Source organism: Mustela erminea, chromosome 8 (genome assembly GCF_009829155.1).
Source record: "Mustela erminea isolate mMusErm1 chromosome 8, mMusErm1.Pri, whole genome shotgun sequence".
In the NCBI taxonomy this organism is placed as follows: Eukaryota; Metazoa; Chordata; class Mammalia; order Carnivora; family Mustelidae; genus Mustela; species Mustela erminea.
The window spans coordinates 49,521,225-49,538,101 of NC_045621.1; the positions used below are offsets into that span (position 1 = coordinate 49,521,225).

The 16,877-nt window shown below is 35.2% G+C and overlaps 1 protein-coding gene across 1 annotated transcript in view; it reads right to left on the reverse strand.

The window, feature by feature from the left end:
- Positions 1 to 2,012: 2,012 nt before the first annotated feature.
- Positions 2,013 to 16,877, reverse strand: part of ARL5A (ADP ribosylation factor like GTPase 5A) — a 31,459-nt gene continuing 16,594 nt past the window's right edge. The window contains exons 5-6 of the mRNA XM_032355570.1: positions 11,332 to 11,483; positions 2,013 to 8,449 (exon numbers count right to left, since the gene is read on the reverse strand). Of these exons, the coding sequence (XP_032211461.1) occupies positions 8,401 to 8,449; positions 11,332 to 11,483 (201 nt within the window). The 3' untranslated portion in view covers positions 2,013 to 8,400. The remainder of the gene's footprint in view (positions 8,450 to 11,331; positions 11,484 to 16,877) is intronic.

Consider the following 16,877-nt stretch of genomic DNA (forward strand, 5'->3'; position numbering starts at 1 on the left):
GCGCCTGGGTGGCTCAGTGGGTTAAGCCGCTGCCTTCGGCTCAGGTCATGATCTTAGGGTCCTGGGATGGAGTCCCGCATTGGGTTCTCTGCTCAGCAGGGAGCCTGCTTCCCTTCCTCTCTCTCTGCCTACTTGTGATCTCTGTCAAATAAATAAATAAAACCTTTAAAAAAAAATACTCTTAACTATGAAGAAAAAGCTCTCAGTAGACTATGTCCTTCACAATGTTCCTTGTACAAGAAAAAAATGAAAATATAGTAAAATATTATTTGGGAATCCAACACCTGGAAGCACCCAAACATTGGGACCGCCTCAAATTGATCTCATCCATGCTAAAAGAGAATGATTTGCTAAAATGCAGGGCATGTAGTGATGTGAATAACTGGTCACTTAGGCAGGTCAAAGTCACAGAATTACAAAGGCTGGTACCAGTCATAAGGGACACACTTAAAAGGAATGTCAGAGGCTATTTTAAGTTGTGAAAATCTCATTATTTTCATGGGACAAAAGTGACTTTAGTAGCAAAAGAGGGATATTCCAGATGCGAAAAATGAAAAAAGGGCATAAAGATGAAGATGATGACAGATTTTTTTCCAAAAGAGTTTTGTACCATTTACCATTTGTACCATTTACCATTTCAATGTCTACAAATGCTCCAATAAACTCTGTATGTTCCTGACATTCCTAGATGCAGATCCACAAAATTTCAAATAAATAAAACTTGTATACACCACTTATTGCACTGCATGATGTTTTTAGGCCATTTTTAAGGAAATAAATCTTGATTTCTACTACAGGAACTAGTAAGAAAAACACAGTCACCTTGAATCCTTTTTGAACTAAGGTAGAATAAAATGGCTCTGAGAACCAGACTGAGGGTTTTAGAGGGGAGGGGTTGGGGGGATGGGTGAGTCTGGTGGTGGGTATTCAGGAGGGCACATACTGCATGGAGCACTGGGAGTGGTGCATAAACAATGAGTCTTAGAACACTGCATCAAAAACTAATGATGTATTTTTTTTTAAAGATTTTATTTATTTATTTCACAGAGAGAAATCACAAGTAGATGGAGAGGCAGGCAGAGAGAGAGAGAGAGAGAGGGAAGCAGGCTCCCCGCTGAGCAGAGAGCCCAATGCGGTACTTGATCCCAGGACCCTGAGCTCACGACCCGAGCCGAAGGCAGCGGCTTAACCCACTGAGCCACCCAGGCGCCCACTAATGATGTATTCTATGGTGACTAACATAACAATAAAAAAAGAATTAAATCTGTCAGAATGCTATAATTACGTAAGTTAGGAAAAACCTATCCATGGTGGGGGGGGGTGTCACAAAAATATTATTAGTTCTCATTCTTTCATTTAACAACACATATAAATGGAACACCTGTTACATACTCAGCACTGTGCTCAGCACGGAGAAAGAAAAATTGGTAAACACAACACAGTCACTGGCTATCCTGGAGCTTATATTCCAATGGAGGGGAGGACAGACAATATTCAAGTAAGTGTGCGTAGAGGGGTGATTCCTCTTTCCCAACTTTTTTTTCTTAATTTTTCTTGTTTACTATCAACCATTCACATGAATGTTTACTCTAATAATACTCACTTTAAATGACCAAACTTTCCTCACATTTTAAGACAAATTAGTTACATAAAGTGGTCACTATTTAACTGGCTCATGTCCAATTCAAACATCCAGAAGAAAAAGATAGAAAGGGGCACTTGGATGGCTCAGTGGGTTAAAGCCTCTGCCTTCGGCTAGGCTCATAGTCTCAAGGTCCTGGATCAAGACCAAGTCGAGTCGGGCTCTCTGCTCGGCAGGGAGCCTGCTTCCTCCTCTCTCTCTGCCTGCTTGTGATCTGTCAAATAAATAAATAAAATCTTAAAAATAAAAAAAAAAGAAAGAAAAGAAAAAGATAGAAAGCTCTCTATTTATTATCTAAGTTCCATAAAAAGGTTCCTAAAGAAGGTGAGGACAATCTTTTTGTCATTTGCATAATGCAGCTTTCATATCCTTTCAACTGCCCTAGCAGATCCCAGCCCTGGCCAGTAAATAAAGCTACAATTACTAAGTCTAAACACATTTAGAGAATAAATCAGAATAAAAACACTGACAACACAGATGTGTGAATAATAATTATAATTAACCCCTTCTAAAAGAAAAGGTGTATGTAATAGTACATAATAGTAACAATTTAACCCATCTTTTTTTTTCCTTTTTACTCAAAGCATAAAGCAGAGACAACACTTTATCCCAGATTAACATGCAACTTTAAAAAAAAGTTAATATACATATTAAACATGGAAATTCACCAGTAAAACCTTATTTTTCATTCCCCCCCAAACATATCTTGACAGGATTCCTTAATTTCATAATAAACAAGGTCCTACCACTGGTCACCTGACCAATGCCTTCCATTTCTGGAGCTTGACAGTTTAGTGAGTTATGGACATAAGAACACTGTTATAAGTATAACGAAGTAACATATCCTCTGCAAAGCAGCTAATAAGACCGCTTTACCAATGGAGAGGTCCCTCTTCCAATCTGCCATTCTCTCCGAACCTCAGCAAAACCAGGAATATCCTCCAGCCATCCGTGAAGCTGTCTTGTCAAGAAAGACCTGAAACATTATTTCCCTAGGTATCTAACACATGACCAGCGATGAACTATAAAAGCACCCAAGTGCTCCAAGATCCTTACTTTTAGGAATATTCCTTGAGTGTAAACTTTTCTTAGGATACAGAGAAACATTAGTTCTAAAAAAGAGAGAGAGAAGACAGATTTTTCTGCCTCTTCGTGCATACAAAGCTTGACTTAAAACCTTTTACCATATTAGAAATTCCAATACAACCAACCTAAAACTTCCGAAAGTTTTTCCAATTCCTTTTTGTTTTAAATGTGGCTTCAATGATGTCCATACACATAGAGGTTAATTTGGGAGGGGTAGTTACACAAATAGACGAGTTGGAACACATTTTCATGTAGGCTTCTCTAGGAAAATACAATAAAGAAGGAAGATGATCTATAAGAATTTGTCATATTTAAAATCAATACTATTAGTAAAATGTATTTTAAGCACAAATCAAAATTAGTATACATTTTTCTCATCTCTAGGAACCAAAAGAGCCCTGCTTAGACATAATTATAGCTTCCTCCTCAATGTTATCTTGAACATTAACCCAGAAAAAATTTTGAAAAGTGCTCTGCAGGTATCACCTCCTCTCAAAAAAATCATAGAGGGCCATAATATAAGTAAAGACTACTCCAATCTAAATGACTAGTTTAAGCAAAAATAATTAGAGGAATTCTGTATACCACCAATGGAAGAAATTTTGGAGAAGAGAATAGTATACAATTATTTAAAATCATGTACACATTTCACTTTCCATGCAAGATGATTTGAAATATAAACACAATATAATTATAAATCACTGAAAATATAGTCAAGTCTCTGCCCCCAGAATTTAGAGTCACACTCTATGATTGGAAAAAAAAGGGAGGGAGGGAGAGAAGGAAGGGGAAAAATGAGAAACATAATAGGAGTCTATCAAATAGTTTCGTTTATAAGTAGAATCTAAATAAAGAGGAAGGATTTGGGCATGCACACACACGAAATGATCAAGATCTAAACAATATGATCAAATTTATTAACCACTAAGTATGAGGAGAGTTAAGAGACTACTCAAATAAGCAATGAACTTTCACTAAGGTTTTAAAACACACAATGTAATTTTCTGTGAGTGAAAGCTATTTAAAAAAAAACAGAAATAGGGTTCAGTTTTCCAGCCTCTACATTAGCAGAAGGGCAACAGAACATTTCTATTGGGAAAGAGAAAAAATGGTTTTGCTCATGTTTCTTAAAATACGGTTTGTTATCTAGGTTTGTTGTTGTTGTTTTTTACTCAAATAAAGCACAAACTTTGACTTAGAAATCCTCAGTGCTTTGTCATCAATATACCAAGCACATATAATACAACAGAAAACACATATAATTTATTAGATGGACTAAAAATCCCACACAAATCAATTTTAGGCACTTCTGAAGTGTAGACTATGGGAATCTTCCTCAAAGAACAGCAGATCCAGCAGGCAAGACCATAAAGTTAGTTTTTAGAACAATACGTAACAACTATACAATTGATTTTAAAAACTGCATAATTAACCCAACTGTATCCTACTACAATTTCCTCACAATTCTATACACTTTAGGGTTTAACAGAAATAGTCATTTTTTAGCATCCAAAGTTTAAATTTTTTTTTCCTTTATTTCACCAATATGGTCTTAAAATTATCACACATTCTTTGAGGGAGCATGAGACAGAAGTTCTATTTCTGTTATGGGGCAACTTTAAATTAGTAATGTCTATATTGTATCTACAGCTATACAGAATCAACACATGATGGTTGATGATTCTGAGGTCTTTCAACAGGTTTATTTTGTAAAGATAGGCTTCTCCTTACTAATTCCTTTAGACATGTAATGTTTATTTGTGTTCTTTAAGTAAACATGAGGAAAAAAATAGAAGGTGGGCTATAGGTTTTAAGGATGTCTTTGGGGTAAACACTACATATAAATTTGGTTTGGCATCTTTTTCTAACTCATGTTGTTTACACAGGTATCCTCCAAAACATAATCCATTGTTGGTAATGGGAAGATAACATAAACATAACTTCACCCCTTTCATTCCTAACTAGCAGCTTGAGGAGCTGGCAAAGTCTAGGTAGTTCTCTTATCTTTCTGAATCTACTTTTCAGCATAGGAAGCTAAAATTGAGAGGCATTAAAATGTTAAATATAGTATTAAATATGCTGTATGCACAGCAAGCCAGTTTTCTGATGTACTCAAAACCCCTGACAATAATCTTTAATGAGCCAAGTACAAATTGATAAATTAAGCCAGTGGTGGGGAGACAGCAAAGAACTAGAGAACCTACTTAGAAACTGGTGGTTTGGGGAATGACGGCTATAAGGCCAAGTTTAGAATACCCCCAGGACTGCGTAACGTACCTTCACTGATGGTGAATGAAGATACATGGGAGCAAGGGATGGCTGAGCTATGGCAAAGCTGATCTGCAGCAAGAAGTTCGAGGTATCTGAACAGTTGGGAGGGGTCAAAGATAAGTCATGCAAAGAGACCTTGTCTCTACCCAGCTCTGAAAGAGGGACTGACGCCAGGATACAACTGGGTAATTGAGAGATGACCACTCCAAAGTCGACAGAAAAATCTGGGATATACTGTTATCCTCTAGATACAAAGTAGAATACACTACAGACAACATTCCCAAAAATGCCTGCAGAGAAAACTAGAAAGTTGTTTACAGTTTTTGTATTTACATTAATACAAACAGATTTTGAGGTTGTCTGTACTGTATGTGGTTGCTGTGGTCAGAGCCAAGAAATGTAACTACCTACAAGACAGAGGACAACAGAATCCAATTTCTAGGCATCTTAATTCTATACACTCAGACAAAAAAGAAAAGAGTATCTCAGGGACTTCCTGCCTTTCCTCAAGCTCCCTGTATTTTTCTGTTAATACCTACTAGGCACTTCATAAAGGCCAGAAAACAGAAACTCTTCTATTTCACACCATACTTATAAAATCACTTTAACTATCTGCATTAAAAATGCCAGTCAGCAGTGCTAAAGCACTTTTTTTATTCTTAAGGCAAAATGTCATTCCCACTTCCTACTGTCCTCCAAACCACCTGCCTTCACTGTATTCTTTGCCCATTTTAAGAGCCAAAGAAGAGAGAACAGAAAATTTTCAAACTAGACTCCTCAATATAATGTGTAAGATATACTTTGTAAATGCTATTATCACAAAATTAAACATATTTAAATGCTTATAGCATATGGTTACTTTTACCAAGATTATCAAGAATAATTATATGAGTTTCAAAGTTAGTAACAAACAAGGATATTCGAATCCAGCCACAGGTATAGAGGTATGAAGCTTTGTTCTTTTCAGAGGTGAGCACAATGACTCTAAATAAGATGACTGTTTGCACCCAAAATAGCATATTAAAAACCAAAAACACCGCTCTTTGCTTAATTCTACTGAAACTACATATAAATCGCCAATATGACTACTCATGAGGCTCTCCATCGTATTTGGAAATAATACTGTTAAAATTATCTTGATGTATAGTCATACATGAATTAAAATTTTTTTCTCATTGTAATTTTGGTTTTATGTACAAGTATATAGGGACAACCTTATTTCTAATGTTTAACCTAGAAAGGGAGAATGTAACAAAAAAATCACGTTTTATAAATGTGGTGTAAGATTTCATGCATTCTTGTGATGCCATGTCAGTCACCCCCACACTAAACCAACTGTTAACAATGTAGTGCACACTTGAAACATTCAACTAAGAATAAAGTCTAACCAGCACCCTGCTGAGAAGGGAGCTTGCTGACATAGTGCTGAACCAAGGCAGCAGCAACCCACGGGACTAAGCTGTGATTATTCAAATGAAAAGATAAAAAGGGTAGATGTGAATTTGCTGGACTACTTTACAGAATATTTATCTCTGATGAAAATGCAACATCTGCAAAACAGATTTAGGTTTTTATGGGAGTTTTTAATACAAAACAAGTAATTACTCATAGTGATTTGAAAAAGTGTAAGAACGTATGAATAAAGCTTAGTAATTTAGAATTTACTTTTGTAAAAGCAAGTTGACAAATATTAAAATGTTATACCTGCATTATGAACATTGTAATATAACACACAACACATCCACTGTTAAACACTGATCTCTCATGCCTGACTTGGATTTAGATATTGAGTATATTATATATTACAGAAAGAAACTTTCCAAGTTATGTCAATGCTTGTGGTATATATACTATGATTCCTCATCAAAATCTGCATGAAATCTAAAAGGCTGGTATTAAACGTAGTTACTTCTTTTCTTCAATATTCTACAACATGCCAGTTTGGATCAGCCTTCAGATTTTCAGGGCATGAAACACATACAAAGAGAGCACCCAAAAATACGTCTGAACACATTTAGGATACAACAGAAATTACAACAGAAATACCTTCAACCATCGTATTTTTCCATTTTCAGTGAAAAAAAAAATATCCTAAGCAAACATATTTGGGGCCAAGTCACTTCTCTGTAAAAATGTGTATCATGTTGTTCAACTTTTAAACCCAATTCTTAATAGCATAAAAGTTTGTATTTTATAATTGTCAATGCATTCATGTGGTGTTAGGAAGATAAAAAGAAACATGTAGAAACAAAAATCTCAAACTATCCTAATTCCTAAAATGAGAAATTTTCAAATTAAGAAATAACTTTCTTGCTTAGAAAATAAGCTTTACTTTTCATCTCAAACTCACTTTAAATGCTTGACATATAATTCAATACTTAAGAAGACTATAGGTAAACTATTTGAATAATATTTATAGAGTGATACTTCTCTGGGCAGACATTTTACACAACAGCTTCCCATTAACGTTGGGAAAAAAAAAATCACTTGATAATTTTAATCACAATTAATGATTGACTGATTAATGAATTAACAATTTTCTCAGAAATTTAGATGGCACAGATCCAATAAAGGAACCAATCTGATAATTGCTCAATGTGTAATTCTGTCCATTCATAATATTAAGCCAAAAATTTGCAGATACTCCACTCAGCTGGATTACATGCTTTCATGTATATAATCTGATCAACAAAAAATAGGTACACACTGTTGAGCTTTCTCCTTTTCTTTCTTTTCTTTTTTTAAGAGCAGCCCAATGATTCTGGGGGTTGGTTAGTACAATACAGAGAATACAAGAGGAAAGCACAAAATGGCACTGAACAGCGATGCCAGTACTCATGTCATTATGGTCATTAACTAAGGATATTATTACTTTTTTCGTTCTTTGCTTTTCTTTAGAACATAATCAAAGCCATAAACTTGAATTTGAGGTATATACACAATACACACAACCTTATGCAAAATACTTCTCATAATTAACATTACATTTTAAATATTGGAAACTGAGTATCTGTGCTGATTTGTATTTTGACTTAATGGAACACGAAGAGAATACACATTCAACTAGGGAGGGTTATACTGATAATAAAGCTCTTAAAGTGAAAAATGTCTTATTCTCCCTTTGTACTTACCATAGGCTACACAATGTCCTGAGAGGATTCATTATGAGAAAAATGGCAATCACAGCTTTAAAGACCTTGCTTTGGAAGGAACTAATGAGAAAGCAGGTTGGAAAGTGAGACTTCATCTTTGTTTTCAAATAAGTGGTCTTAATTTTTCTTCTGATAGAAAAAGTTTAAATCAGTTTATTATAAATATATCTAAACCATTAATTTTTGCAGCTTTCAGGTAAAGTCCAGCACTTCGTTTATACAAAGTCTATGAGGAGAGGTCAGTAGAGATCATCTAATCTTAAGTCGTGACATCATCCATTCAAGTCCTTGGCATAATCTATAAAGAATATAAAATCATCTGATTAAATTCTCAACTAAAAAACTAGGAACAACAAACTAAAAAGTATCATTTTTCAATTTCCTAAACAACAAAGATTAAGAAATCAGTAATATTCAATGCTGGTGTTATTGTGGTGAAGCCATACTCTCATACAGAGTAGTACATCCATGCTTTTTGGGTTTTGTCATGTCTCTACGGCCTAGACCACTGCCTGAGAGATAAAAGGAACTCAATAATTATATAATGAATACCCACAGAAAGTAATTTGGCAATATGTATCAGAAATACTTAAAATATCAATACCTTTTTTCTACTTCTAGAAATATATTCTAAAAAACTCTAAGAGACAAGGACAGGCTGATGTATAAAAGACTGTTCATCAAAGCATTTTTAATAGGTAAAAGTAAAATTTAAACACCCAGAAATAGAGAAAAAAATTAAATTACAGAACACTGATATCATGAAATATTAAAAACTTCCTTTCAAAGACAATTTTACAGTGCAATAAAATGTCCATGATATAAATGAAATAAAAGTGGCAGGATGTTAAACCAAATATATAGTTGAGGTGGTGAAAGAAAGTATACATATAATAATATGTGTGTTCCATCTATGTATTTTACAAATTTAAAGGGAATAAAATCTCTTAATCGCTAATACCAGTTGCTAGTGAACAATTTGTAATTAAGAATAGCACAAAACATAGGGATTTCACTATGATAACAAAACTGAATATTTAGAGAGAAGAAAATGTTGTACATATTAAAACAAAACAGAAGACTGTCACAAAATATTAACTATTCTCTATGAGGAGCTTTTATAGATATGATAAACTATACTAGTATTTAATTAAAAAACACCAGAACTCAGATTATTGTGGCAGTATGAATCTAAAAATGTAAAAGAAGAAAAAGAAGAAAAGACAATGAGGTAAAGAAATAGTTGTTTTGATGTTGCTCATATTTTCCCTACAGTTACTAGATTCCTTACTTTTAAACTGCTGATAGGAAATGGTGCAAAATAATAGGCAAATAAATTAAGTATGAAGTGTTAAATGAACAGCAGTTACCTAACAGCAAACTAGAAACTGTGCTAAGCACTTAATATCCACGATCTTAATCTTTACAATCCTGAAAGCAGAAGCCTTCCCATACTACAAGAGGGAATCCAGGCTTAAAAGACAGTTGCAAACGGCAGAAGTGGGAGTTAAAATGCCAACCAGCACTAAAACCTAGAGCTTAGATCAAGGTGGCCAAAGTGCAAAAGGGAAGTATTTTCTCCAAAACCAAACATTTCCACTTGATAACTACTGGAGAGGGAAGCCCACATAAATAAAAAATTAGAAAGATATTAACATCATCCACTGATCTCCTCTTTTAAAAAAATGAAACTGCCAGGGTTTGTATCTATCCCAACTAATGATCTATTTCCACACAATTACTCCAAGTATTTAAGTCAAATCTTTTGTCATTCCTACATGATCTTTTTTGTTATCTAATTTAGTATTAAAATCAGTGCTTTTGCTTAAAGGCCTTTGGTAGACAAATATAACATATAAAGATATACCTATATCAACATGTATCCAACTATTTGACAAAGATATGTAATGGCAAGATATTTTTACCTAAATGAGTATGTGGACAATGGGTATTACCTGTGACCTTTTTTTTTTTTAAACAACATATTTGCTTTTTTGAGGTTCTAACTATGTTCTATCAAATGTCTGTAATCAGGTAACAGAGACTTCTATTTCACTAAGATTCAGCTTCATCTCCAATTTAATTCTTTTTTCTCCGCTTTTAAATACACGTATGAGGGATTCTTCACAGAGGTCTTAAGTTTGGGGTTGAGGTTCTTCTGATGTTAGGCAAGACCAGAAGCTTGGGGCAGAAACAGATGAGGTAGCTGAGATGGGAGAAATTCTCCTCCTCAAGAACATGGTGAAGGTGAACTAATATAATAAGTTACTAAAGTTATCTACCTGTGCCCCGAGCTTCTGCTCTTTCCTATATCAAATTCAAGACCTCTAATTAGAATCTTCATCTCCAATTTAATTATTTTTCATTGCTTTTAAATACATAGATCCACCATATTTTGGAAATACAACTACAAAGAAAACCTTAACTTGCTCACCTCTTTTACAGCTTTTTATCTTACTTCTAACCTCCTTCGTTCCCTCTCTTAATAGCCCTCTCTCCCTCCTCCTGATCCTTGACCTTATATTTGACAATACTGACAAACCACTTCTTTCTTGAAATCCTTTCATCTCTGGGCATTAGACTAGGGCAAAATTCTACTGCAGGTTCCCAAACCAGGAACCTTCGTGCCAAACTCTCTCCCATTTCAGCCCCACCCCCTTTTTAAAAGTGCAAAACCCACCTCCTGACTACTCTGGTGGCAAAATGAGTATCCCCAAGTTAGTCTCACACTTGAATCCTTTTCTAGTTCAGCTTCTTTATGGATAAAATGTAAATTAAAACTAATCAGTCCACAGGACTGTTACCACAACTAAATGATACACTGTATGGAAAGCACTCAAGGCACAGGACTTGACAGTGTTAAGATCCACCACCAGTACCAGAACCGTTCCCTGACTTGTCCAGCTCTCCGTGACGCTCCTGTTCCTCCGAATTCCGACAGCCATTCTTCCTCTATTTGTTCACATGGATTAGTTCAGTATGTTTACATGTATTACGTATATGTTTTTTATTTTATTCTTTACAGAACCAAGCTAGAAACTCTCTAATCACAAGTAAGGACTATGTGTCACATCTCTCCCTTACATTGTTTTATACATGGTAGCCTTAAATATTTATTCATTCAAAGAAGATATACATGTTTCTAAACTAAATATGTTTTCCAAAAAGAAGACCTCTTACCCCTCGCCAGTAAGAGCACAGCATGCCTGGATATGCCACTGGTGATCTTTAATAGAAGTTAGTTTCAAAAACTGGGAGATTTCTGCTACAGTCATGCATTCTTTAACATCTTGTTTATTAGCAAAAATCAGCAATCCAGCTTTCCGTAGGTCCTACAGGAGCAAACAAAATTGTAAAGGCCAGTGCATTTTATTTATAGATTTTCCAACTTAATTAACTGAATACTTCTGATCTTTTAACCTAGAATTCCACAACTATTTGACATAAAAGCATCTCACGGCTCTTATGCTGATGGACAGTAAACTTAAAACTAAACTCACTTTAAATACACACTTCTGTATTTTTAAGGACTAACGTATTTCTTACAGTCCTAAATTACATTTTTTTAAATGATCCTAAGTGCTACAGTTAACAGTCTTATCTTCAAATATGTATTTACCCCTCTCCCTAACCCAAAACTAAGTTTCCATAGCTAAGAGCTACTTTTTTGCATGGCACTCAAGAGTTTTTCAAAATTCTACCTCGATCTTTTCTTTAGGTACCCACACCTAAAGCTAGTACCTTCCAGGTGCATAGGAAACAAACTAATTCATTTTATACAGTATATGCCTGAGGGCCTTAGACTTTAATTCTCAGCTGGAAGGTGCTATCCTAAACCCATCCTATTCTTCTGAGACCTAGGTCCTCTATCTTTATTCATGAAGATTTCTTAGATTTGAATATTCAATAGGGCCCTTTTGAATTGGCATTAAGTTTATCAAGTTTCCTAATTAGTTTTGACACTTCTAGGCTTTGCCTCTGAGGCAAATTCTTTAATTTTTCTGAATTTGTTACTCATAACTAACGTTTATTATCTAATCTGAATAAGACACCCATTACATTAACCGTTTTCCAAACAAAATCTCTTAAATCCTAGTAAGATGCCTATAAGATTCCCATTTTACAGATGAGGAAAACTAAGACCCAGCAGTGAGTAACTCATACAAGGTCATATTACTACTGAGTAACAGAACCAGGTTTGAACTGAGATTTTCCCAGTATAACTGCTGCCCCTCATTTATAATATAATCCTGAGACCACCACCTACCTCCTGGGGATATGGTTTGGATGAATGAACATGAAAAACACTCCAGGTCAGTACCTGGCTTTGGGTAACAAACAGTCAGTAAAAGTTCAGTTACTGCCTGGAAAATGAGGGTCATCTTTACCAAAGTGACTGGTTTCATGTTTTACTCACAAAGCAGTCGAATGGTTATTCATCTCCTTTTACTCTACCCTACCCTTCCCGTGCCCATTTTTAACCCACTGAGCCACCAAGGCACTTCCCCTTTCCCATTTTTAAAGCCAGGGGCTTCCTGGATAATCTATTGAAAACTATGGACTTTTTCTCATAAAAAAGATACATATAAGATTTATATATGATGTTAAAGGGTGTTAAGAGATACCCTAAATTCCATTCATGGATCCTGAATTAAGAACCCATGATGGACACATTCAACTGGTAGATTAAGCTTTCATAAAATTGTATACATACACACACACAAAGAGATACTGAGAAAACTAAAGTTTTAGTGCCGTGCTTGCAAGTTTTCTCAACTGTGTTGAATGACATCATTCTTCTTAGGGATTTTTATAGAATATTTTTATTTTAATCATGTGTATATGTGTTTAAAACAATAAATTCTTTAGTATATATAAATTGACATGCTCCACATTATTTTACTTTGTGAGAACAGAGCTTCAATAATTTCTGATTTTTTTTCTGATGTCAATAACAATATAAGTAATAAATTTTTTATTTGGTTAAAAGGCATTATGCAAAATGTCTTATATAACAATCAAGATAGACTTTTAGTTACAGCGCCCTCTGCAGGATGGCAGCTATGCTACCAGAAACTGTTAATGACAGTTACCTGAAAAGCATGGTCAGAGAGGGATACTCTAGAATTTTAAGATTTTGTATTCAATTTATTTCACCTCTGTTCAGTTCATCTGTCCACATAAAAGGTAAAAAGTTGAGGAGATGGGCTATAGCCAGTACATCTACTATATTTCATTATCAAGGATCAAATACTTTTTTCCTATCCTAACTGGGAAACAGAACACTTATCAATAGTTGATATGTGGCTGAATCACTGAGTAGGTGGACTTTCCATGGAACGGAATTCCTATCTTCCTATCTTCCCGGTTTCAGTATCTCTTGCTAGAGTATGCTGAAATCTTATATAGGTCGGGACGGCTAATGCTGGCATGTTCAAAGAGCACATTTCTGACATTAGAAATACCTGGCACAAGTTAGAACACATTGTTTATGCTATTTTACTTGCATGTAATCTATACTAATCACTCCTGGTGATGAAATTTGGAGAAGCACCTAGACTGAAAATTGGAAAACATAAAAAATAAAGCTATTTATTGAAAGGTCTCAAAATAAAACCCATACTGTATCTAATTTTTCTATATTTCACTGGCTTAACTTTTTAAATTTAGGGTTCTTGTTTAAAAAAAAAATAGCTATTTTCCCCATTTCTGAGTATTTAGGAAGAGATGAAAATCTTCTTTTACTTTTTATTGAATAACCTGAGGACCAATTATCCATCATTTTAACAACAGAAAAGATACACACTGGATTGTATGTTATATGGTGAGCACTGTGAAGTGTGTAACCCTGATGAGTCACAGACCTGTACCCTTGGGGCAATTAATACATTATATGTTAATAAAAATTAAAAAAAAAAAAAAGATATACTAGATTAGGGCTGCTCATCAACTTGACTTAGTAAGAGATCAAAGTACAAGGGCAACAGTGGTGACTTTTACACATCAGCCAAACTTTGAAGAACTTTCTGCTACCTATTACATATTATTGTTAAGAGTCTAAAAATATTTCTTCATTTAGTCAAGAAGATGAACAGCAGCACATGCAAGACACATTTACTTAGCATCTTCCATATGCCATATGCAATTTTCAGTTCGTTTCTCAAAGCTTCATTTGTGAAGATAATTCCTAGAGGTTGAGTCACTCCAAATAAAACTTCATCTATACTTTTGTGTTTGGGACTATTTCAAAATTCATGAGCTTCAAAGTTTTTCATTTCTTTTAAGATGAGGCTCTCAGGGGGCACCTGGGTGGGTTAAAGTCTGCCTTCAGCTCAGGTAATGATCCCAGGGTCCTGGAATGGGGCCCTGCATCGGGTTCCCTGCTCATTGCGGAGTCTGCTTCTCCCTCTGCACTCCCTCCTGCCACACTTGTGCTCATGCTCTCTCCAATAAATAAATAAAATCTTTTAAAAAATGAAGCATTCAGAAATATTTAAAATCATTTTATAGTTTCATATCCAGTAATACATGTAAAGCATTATTAGTGATGATAGTAAGATTTGTTGGTTACTACTGTACATATGAAACACCTGATTAAATCCATGTCAATATTTGTTTTTCACTCACATTCTCATTCTTTGATCCATTTGCCCTTCCAAAACTGCCGATTTCACTCTTCCTGGCCCTATTAGGTGACTTAATCTAGCTCCCAAATTTGTCCATAATTCCTTTCTTCTCTGGCAACCTCCCCGTTCAGTCTCTCACTTTCCAATGAGGCCTTATTTCTTAACAAAGGGCCCGAATTATGAGAATGCCTAAATTCAAATCTTGGCTGTTGGCTCTTAAAAATCAAGCCACTAATTTTCTGGGCCTCCGTGTACTAATCCATAAAACATGGGTAACATCCCTAACAGATGAAATTAAGTGACCAGCTCAAGTTAATACCCCCAGCTAGTAAAATTCAATGACTTTGTTTGAGTCCTACTACTGGGCTCTTTGATCCTGCTACATATTGGCAAATTAGAGTAAGAATCAAAGGAGGAGGCTACCTGTTTAAGGTAGTAAAAAAACAGCCAAAAGACAAATATATCTGTGTCTTATTTTGCTTTTTCGTAAGTCTTCATAAAACAGTAATAACCCTTTGGTGTACACAACAATAACCCCTCTATGTAAATTAAAAAAAAAAAATCCTTAGTTTTCTACCTATTTCATAACTTTTTATTTCCCAAACTAGAATCAAAACTTTTAAATGCATGACTAGCAACGTGTACTTTAAAAAAAAAAAACAAAAACAAAAACACACACACACAAAAAACAAGGGTTTAATACAGCTGCCAGAATCAATCCAAAATGGGACACTGCATCACGGTGGGCATGATCCCTGCACAGAAAACAGGAACTTCAGGGGCGCCTGGGTGGCTCAGCTGGTTATGATATCAACTCTTGATTTTGGGTCAGGTCACAATCTCAGAATCATGAGATTAAGCCCACATCAGACTCTAAGCTGACAGTTGGAGCCTGCTTGGGCTTTCTCTTTCCCTCTCTCTCTGCCCTTCTTCCCCACTCACACACTCTCTCCCTCTATTTAAAAAAAAAAAATTAATAAATAAATAAAATCTTAAAAAAAAAAAAGAAGAAAAGAAACGTCATTACAAAGATATCTAGTTTTTTTTTTTCTTCAGGTTTATTTATTTACTTGGGGAGGGGGCGGGGCAGTGGGATAAAGAATCCTAAGCAGACTCCACACCAAGTGCAGAGCCCAACATGGGGCTCAATCTCACAACCCAAAGATCATAACCTGAGCAGAAACCAAGCATCAGATGCTTAACTGAATGTGCTACCCAGGCACTCCAAAAAGATATCCCAATTTTCTTAAGCTTTGTTACAATTCCATTAAAATTAAAAATTACATATATATCTAAATACTAATTTTTCAATTTCCACTATGAGTTGAGAAAGTAACACCTGTAACGAAACGCATACAAAAAAAATCAATTGCTACCACAGTATTATATGATTTTATAGTTAATATTATCAGTACCAACTATATTATTTAGTTTATTTAATTTTTAAATTATGCTACCAGTAATATTTCTCAAAGACTAAGAAAATGTGGCTAGTCAAATAGTTTTCTTTAATCAAAGGGACAGTATCAGAGAAACCGAAGAGCAACAACATTTAAGTATTAGTTTGATAGCTGTTACAATCAAGACTTCCTTAGTGCCCACGAGATTTTAAAAACTCATTTCCAGGGCACCTGGGTGACTCAGTCGGTTAAGCATCTGTTTTCCGCTCAGGTCATGATCTTGGGATCCTGGGATCAAGCCCCATGTCAGCAGGGAGTCTGCTTCTCCCTCTCCCCTGCCCTCTACTGCTCCTTCCATCATGTGCACAGATTCTCTTCTCTCTCTCCCTCTCTCAAACAAATAAAGTATCTTAAAATCTCATTTCCTGGGACCCTGGGTGCTCAGTGGGTTAAGCATCTGCCTTTGGCTCAGGTCATGATCCCAGGGCTGGGATCTAGTTCCACATCGGGCTCCCTGCTCAGCGGGAAGCCAGCTTCTCCCTCTGCCTGCTGCTCCACCTGCTTGTGTGCACTCTCTCTGACAAATAAAATTTTTTCTTAAAAATTAATTTCCAGTGATAACCTTCTGTATAATTAATCTATATAAAATGCAAAATGCAATCCAATTTAGATCTTTTCACCCAGAAAACCTTAAGATTAA